Source organism: Triticum aestivum, chromosome 2A (genome assembly GCF_018294505.1).
Source record: "Triticum aestivum cultivar Chinese Spring chromosome 2A, IWGSC CS RefSeq v2.1, whole genome shotgun sequence".
In the NCBI taxonomy this organism is placed as follows: domain Eukaryota; kingdom Viridiplantae; phylum Streptophyta; class Magnoliopsida; order Poales; family Poaceae; genus Triticum; species Triticum aestivum.
In genome coordinates, this window is record NC_057797.1 from 18,217,792 (window position 1) to 18,224,723 (window position 6,932).

At 44.5% G+C, this 6,932-nt stretch overlaps 2 protein-coding genes across 2 annotated transcripts; both read right to left on the minus strand.

Moving 5' to 3' along the window:
• Positions 1 to 1,487: 1,487 nt before the first annotated feature.
• On the minus strand, positions 1,488 to 2,909 carry LOC123184334 (dirigent protein 11). Its single transcript, XM_044596480.1, has 3 exons — positions 2,413 to 2,909; positions 2,042 to 2,234; positions 1,488 to 1,946 (listed from the first exon to the last, which is right to left on the minus strand). Exons 1-3 carry the CDS (start codon positions 2,862 to 2,864, stop codon positions 1,920 to 1,922), a joined length of 672 nt encoding a protein of 223 aa, XP_044452415.1. The 5' UTR covers positions 2,865 to 2,909; the 3' UTR covers positions 1,488 to 1,919.
• Positions 2,910 to 5,065: 2,156 nt separating this feature from the next.
• Positions 5,066 to 5,826, minus strand: LOC123184335 (uncharacterized). Its single transcript, XM_044596481.1, has one exon. It carries the CDS (start codon positions 5,811 to 5,813, stop codon positions 5,199 to 5,201), a length of 615 nt encoding a protein of 204 aa, XP_044452416.1. The 5' UTR covers positions 5,814 to 5,826; the 3' UTR covers positions 5,066 to 5,198.
• Between the last annotated feature and the right edge of the window lie 1,106 nt (positions 5,827 to 6,932).

The window sequence follows — 6,932 nt, forward strand, 5'->3', positions numbered from 1 at the left end:
AGGAGCGTAGTGCCCGCGGCAAAGCTGTCCAGCCGGCGGTGCAACCGGCGCAGCAGGTGCAGGATGCGGCCCAGGCCTGGGAGGCGACATTCCCCTGGGCTGGCCCGGCGCCGGAGCTGGTCGACCTCACTGGCCCCGGGTTGGACGACATGTTAAGTTTGAATGTGTTTGTTGTGTTTTTTTAAGTCCAAGCCCCAAAAAATGTGTCGGACCAGCGTTGGGTGCTTGCGCCAACCTAAATGAAAAAATGGACACTAACTTCCGCGCGGCCGACCCAAATGAACAAAAAGCAGACAAAGCGTGCGTCCGTTTGGGTCTGCCGGTTGAAGTTGCTCTTAGGGAGCAGTAGTAGTAATATGGAAGTTCGAGAAAATGAGGCTGCTGCTCTGTGTATACGTTGTTGTTGCTGCGTGTTGACTCGGGTGAGAAAAGAGGGAGAAAGTGAGAGGGTGGGCTTCTGATTATACTTGAGTTGTCGTAGCAGTTTATAATTTATGGGTCTTTTTTAACTTATAGTTTATGTTTCTAGATGTGTATGCTGCATCTGGAAATGTGTTTGGTTGTTTTTTTTTGTATGTTAATAGAATATAAAATAATGTAAAATTTCGATTTCGTTCTTTGTTTTATGTATTAGTTTTGCATTGTAGTAATAATTTGATCATTCAACTGAAAATGCAGAGGATATTACAATGATGTACATATGAATCTGATAGTTTCATAATATTAAAAAGTATGGAATGTTAAAACATAGGGGTAGAGATTTAAGAGTGCTACTGGCGTTCAGCAAATTTTAGGGAAAATCTTTGTAAGGAAGTCCCATACAAAGAGAATTAGGGGAGAGATTTGGGAGAAATGTTGGAATTGCACCGATTCCTGCATAGGGTAGCTATGAGGAAGGCAGAGTGTGGGACAGTGAAGGAGGAGATGGGGATGGAGGGCGGGGGGAGATAGGGAGAAGTTTACATGACAATATCACTTTCTACAGGATCCTCAGAAAAAAATTACTTTCTACAGTTCTAAACATCCCTTGCGTTGGTATGGTTCAATGGCAAATGTGTCGTGCGGCGGCTAAGTCGTCGTCTTTGGATTGATCACGTTCGTACACGTTGGGGTCAGGTGGGCACAGCAACCGTCGTCGACAAGGGCGCGAAAGAGGATAAACGTTGACATAGATGTGGCGGCGTGTTGTTTAAATAGACGACGTTGACCTTTCGGGTGTTGAACCATGTTTATTGGGGTAGAGATGTGTCTTTTCTTTCGTTGAAACGCACGGGCATATGTCCTACTAAAACTTACAGAAGAAAGAGATACAAAGTGGAAGTCAAGCATATTGGAAGGTTCCCCGTGCTTTCACCAAGTCCTGCGAATGAGAAAATAATAATATATGGCCACCCCATACTGCAAATGGTCGACTCTGTATTCATGTTACTTGTTCAGAAAACGGAAGTTGGCTGATACTTCAACTAGCAGACAGAACAAAATCCCTATAACCATCTAAAAATCCCATCTTTATCTCCATGTAAGATATACAGAAATAATGGGTGCTGCCATGAACGACTGGAGAAAGACAATTTGTAAAGGACCGAAAATTTAGGGTAACCTTCATGAGCTACTAACTCTAACGCAGCAACAAAGAGAGCCCAACAGATAACAAGGTCGGTCCATCTACAAGACTACAACTCTGATATTCTGCTAGCACATCAGCTCACATCGGTACAACTTCATGTAAGATATATCACCTAAGGATTTTGTTTGCCAATCTTGACACTAAACATGTTTTGATAAACCAAGATCTTTTATTGCTGGCAATAATTTATAGACACCGACGGATACATACTAAGCTTATGGACCTGTACTAAGCGCGCACATGCTTCAGGAAGGAATTGGATGGATGGCCTTTCAAGACTCGAATCGTTTGTTCATGCCTCCAATGCCCAATAAGTACCCTGCAGAGTGGTGAAAGATAAACCTTGTTAATTACTGCGCAAGGAATTTATTTATTGTATACTCGCAAGTAATCTGATAGGAAATATTTTTATACCTTTGACCTTTCCATAGCAGTGTAAAGACAATGAATGTCAAGTTCAATCACATCACCCACTTGATTAATGTATTTCGAGTAGGTTTTATAAATAACTCCACGAGCTAATGCAAATTCTCCTGTTCCACCCAGAATAGCCCATTCACCTTCCGCGACAACGGTTCCCATGACTTGAAGCGTCGACCCTTTAAACCTGCATGACATACAAATTAGCATGCTTGAATGTAGAATTCAAATGCTTGTGTGCATCAACCAATATAGAGGCGGGGTTTTCCCTCCATTTCAAAGAAATAAAATGTAAAATGCATGGTAACCATGATACGCGAGGTCGCATAAAAAAAACATGAGCTTGGAGCAACACATGCATTTACCTGCCATCATCGAACACCATGTTGAAAGAAACATAGTAGTCTTCGGTGTCCATTCCGGCCTGGATATGGATGCCCTTTGCGTGAGCCACAACCTTGGTGTCACGGCCAGGTTCGTCCGTGATGACCCAATCATTAGCAACCAAGGATCCAAATTCATTTTGGAACACACTGCTCAATACTTTGTGTTGGTTCCTATATTCCCCTTGAAAAGTATGGTGCAGGTAGAGGCGAGCGTAGAGCTCGTGCTCCGTGCGGTGTGTGCAGACAGGAGTGATCTTGAAAGGGGGGTCATCGTCGATGCGAGGGTACTGGCGGCTGCACTGCTCGGCGCAGGCGCACTCCACGGAGCAGGTGCCGTCTGGCTGGGGATTGGAGTCGGCCGTGGTGGCGAGCAGGATGGCCAGCATCATGCTCAGTGCAACCATCTTCGCTGCTTGAGCGCCAGAAGCCATTGCTGAGGTTCCTCGGTGTGCTATGCTAGATGGTCATGTTTATGTGTCTCCTCCGAGCACCTGTGATATATTTATAGATCTGCGAATTAACCCCGTCTCCCTCGCTTTGAGGGGGAAAAAAGCAATTACAAAAGTACCACATAGACGCATGACACATGTGCAGCATGAGCAGATGATGCTTGTGTGTTCCTCCAGTGTCCCATCAGTGAACAAACCACAAGAAGACGGGGAGAAGATAGCATGAAAGGATCAAGGTGCTTCTCGTGCTTGCTTGTGCTGACGTGTCGTCGGCGGCTGTTGGTTGTCCAGAGAGAGGTTGTTGGTTGTCCAGTCGTGGGCGGTGGTCATGCATCATGCTCTCTACCTAAATTATTGTCTATTGGTGGTCCAGTCGTCGTGTATCACGCTTGGTAAATCCAAACGAGTATGCATGCATGGATGTGATGTGACAACAATGTGAGTGAATCACGGTTCAAAAAGTAATTAATATGAGGCTTCGAAAATTCCCTGATTATATAGTAGTGTTTTTTTTTGCGGGGATTATATAGTAGTGTTTGTGGTACTGATGCTTGTTCCAAGTACTCTAAGCCGAATGTAACACTCGACGTACTGTTTGTTAAATTGGGCTTCACGGTGTATTTTTTATACTTAGCTTAACTTGTTTTTCCTGTAGTGTTGGTAGCTGAAGCATTGATAATTTCTTTCCAGGAGTACACTAATAATTATTTCTGGTAGCACATTTGAATGCATAAAACCATTTGACAATCTAATAATTTCTGGGGGAAAAGAGAGTACAGCTACCTCTCTCTCTCTCTCCTCCCTTTGACAGCAGGGTAAAAAGGACAAGCCTCCAAATATCCACCAATGGCAATGAGAAGATAATCAAAGGCCTGTTTTTGAACCAGCTATGGTGGGAAAAAGCCATACTGAACATGTTTCATTTTCTTTTTTGAACACATAAGGTAATACAAAGACAACCGCTACAGAAAGTAGCACCTGCCACACACACGACAGAACAGGAAATTACAAAGAGAAAACCAGAAATGAGCTACGACAAGCATCTAATATTGTACATATAGCATCTAATGTTGTATGAGGATGGCATTTCGCACCTCGAGCTCATCTAGTCGTGCTGTGAATATTGAGTTGAAAAAATAAAAGCCGAAAAATCAAAACAGTCTGAAAATGTTGTCACTAAAGAGATGCTTAAGTGTTCATTGCATGTGAAATTTCGTGACGGTGTCACATTGAAAGTGCTCTAGAGAAAACAGTTGAACTGGAAAAAGCTTCGAAAATAGATACTTTGGAGCAATGTTAATTTTTTGTCCAGAGCACCGCAGATGTAATGGAACGAAATTTTACATGCATCTAGAACAGGAGCATCTTTGATGTCCAAAAGTTTTAGATTGTTTTGATTATTTTTAATAAATTGTTCATCTGCTAGTAGATGTGCTCGGGCTCCAATAGCAATTTTCGAATGTTGCATACACTACTATCAAGTGAAAGCATTGCAGTAGGGCACTAGGGCACAGAGTTGAGTGAATCACTTGCCTAATCTTGGAAAGCCCCACTGAGTCCACTATCTCTTTCTAGAAGGTACAAACAAAAAACAGTAGCTCTTGTTAGAATATACGCAAACAGGTAATAAAGGAAAGTAGATAGCGCGACAATATTGGTTAACTAGATCCAACGATCAATGCCTATATCTTGTAGCATGACTACGGAGCAGCTTTCAGGAACCAAGGGATCAAATTTTGCCAAAGGTGGACAATGTCGGTTATCCTGGGTTTATGTGTGCACCCCTCCAAATATGGGGCCTTGGGCTCCATCATCTGAAGGCATTAAATGATGCACTGCGATCCAAGTGGATACGGGCTGCTTTCGCTCGTCGCACGGTTATGGATGGCCTACAACAAGTCTCTTGAATCCGTGTCTGAGGGGGCGACATTTTTTGGCAACGGTGTATTTTGTTAATCAGTTTTGGTAAAGTACATCTGGATGTGCCATAAGTATTGCACATTTAAGACACATGTCATTCATTTTAACAGAGATTCGTGCATGCATTTTCTTTTGTCTTTTTTCTTTGTCTTTCTTTTTTGAGATTGAGTCACTTAGATGTGCAATAATTAGAGCACATCTACATATGCCCTACAAAGACCCTTTGTTCATTAAGTCAGTATTAAGAGGATATGCAGTAAGAATAGAGATTTATTTTTGCCCTGTTACACATATAGTTGTTCTTTATTTGTGCAAATACGGTAGCAAAACAAACGGAGGACACACACCACAACTGTTAGAAATATAGAGTATACGGACGACCTGCACCAGAATCATCTACTCGATCTTGACACTGGTTATAGTAACCCTTTCTCCCCAGGCCTTGGGCACGAACAACACCTCAATGGTCTCGTCGCCGTCGTCCGCTCCTATTTGCCGCAGCACGCCGCGTATGTCCATGATTGCCCCCGGGTCGCTTGGCTTCTGCGGAAACGTAAGCAAGTAGTGCTGGGAGCTGTCGCTAGTATCTTTGCCCTCCGGCACATATAAGTACACCTCAATCACTGGGGTGTCCGTGCCATGGGGCTCGACGTCGAAGATGATGCGAAGCATCTCCCTCCCGTGGAATCTCTGCGAGGGCTTAGGCCTTGTCACTTTCAGGCTCAGGGTCTGGTCCAAGGTGGCCGGGAGGGGTCTTGTCCAGGGTACTGGGCAGCCGCCGCAGCCGTTCTTCAGCACGCACTCGACGAAGCAGGTCTGGACGTCACCCGCGCCGTCGCCGGCATTCAGGATGCACTTGCCGGCGCAGGCGCAGTTCTCGGAGCAGATGCAGGGATTTGCGGCGCCAGGGACGTCGGATGTCTCCACAATGCAGGCTCCCGCCTCTTGCTCGGCCGCCACGATGAAGGCGGTGGCCAGCATCATGGCGGTGATGGCAATTATCTTCTTCATCGGAGCACCGGGAGCCATATTTGATGCTATGCCCTCTCACCTCCAACCCGGGGTATTTATAGGGACCAGATATGCATATATGCCTCGTTGTTTCTCTCTTCTTCACAAGAAAAGGTGTGGTAAGAAAGAAAGAAATCGAAAACAAAAAAGAACATCGATCTTTCGCGACGACACTAACCTGTAGGACAAAAAACGACAGGTATACATTATCCCCTGTGTCGCCACATGCATGCAATGTTGGATTGTACCTAATTACCTATACGGCTTTGTTCTTGACAAGCTTGAAAATGAAAGAATGGCTGGTAAATCATACACGACGGTTGGACCACCAAGGACGAGCAAAATGGCACAGAACCATATCCTACATGATACGATACGTGGTTGGCAGTATTTTTCTGCCGTTTCTAAACACGTTCATTTCTTATTAAAACACGGTACAGCCATAGATGTTCATACATACACACATATAGTCATATACTCACCCCTAAGGCATGCACTTCTAGGGCATGAAAAGCTAGGTTCATTCTACTAGACATAATCCCTAACAGATCTAAAATTGAAATCAAAAGCACAACATATATCCCTTTGGTCATTAACGTGCAAGGTTATTGTGTTATTTTCCTTCTTATTAGTGAAAAAAGAGAGGTTCCTTGCAAGCTTTTCAATGCGATTTCTATCATGCTAACTAAAACATATTAGTGGGGCCGACTATTTAACAGTAACCCATGAAGAGTTAGTTTCATTTGATTTTGCACAGACCGCTGGGTTGAAATCCAATGATCATCATTCAGCTTCTTCCTACAGCCAACTTCGATTCTCCTCACCCCCTTCAGGTACCGGTGGCAGTGCTGTTCTGCCCTGCCTCGCCACTTCACCCTGCTCAAGCTGCCTCCCCCCTTAATCCGCTACTACCCCCGGCTCTGCTCAAGTGATGTCGCCGGCAGCTATATCGTCCTTATATCTAGCGCAGTCTTGGCGAGCCCTCGCCAATGAACTGACAGTCGGCCATGTCATCCACGCCTTGGGCTCAGGGCTACAACCCGAAAGGATTGACACAACAAGAAATTGCAGGCAACTGTGTGATAGGAAACACACAAATCAATAGGTCGACTAATCTAT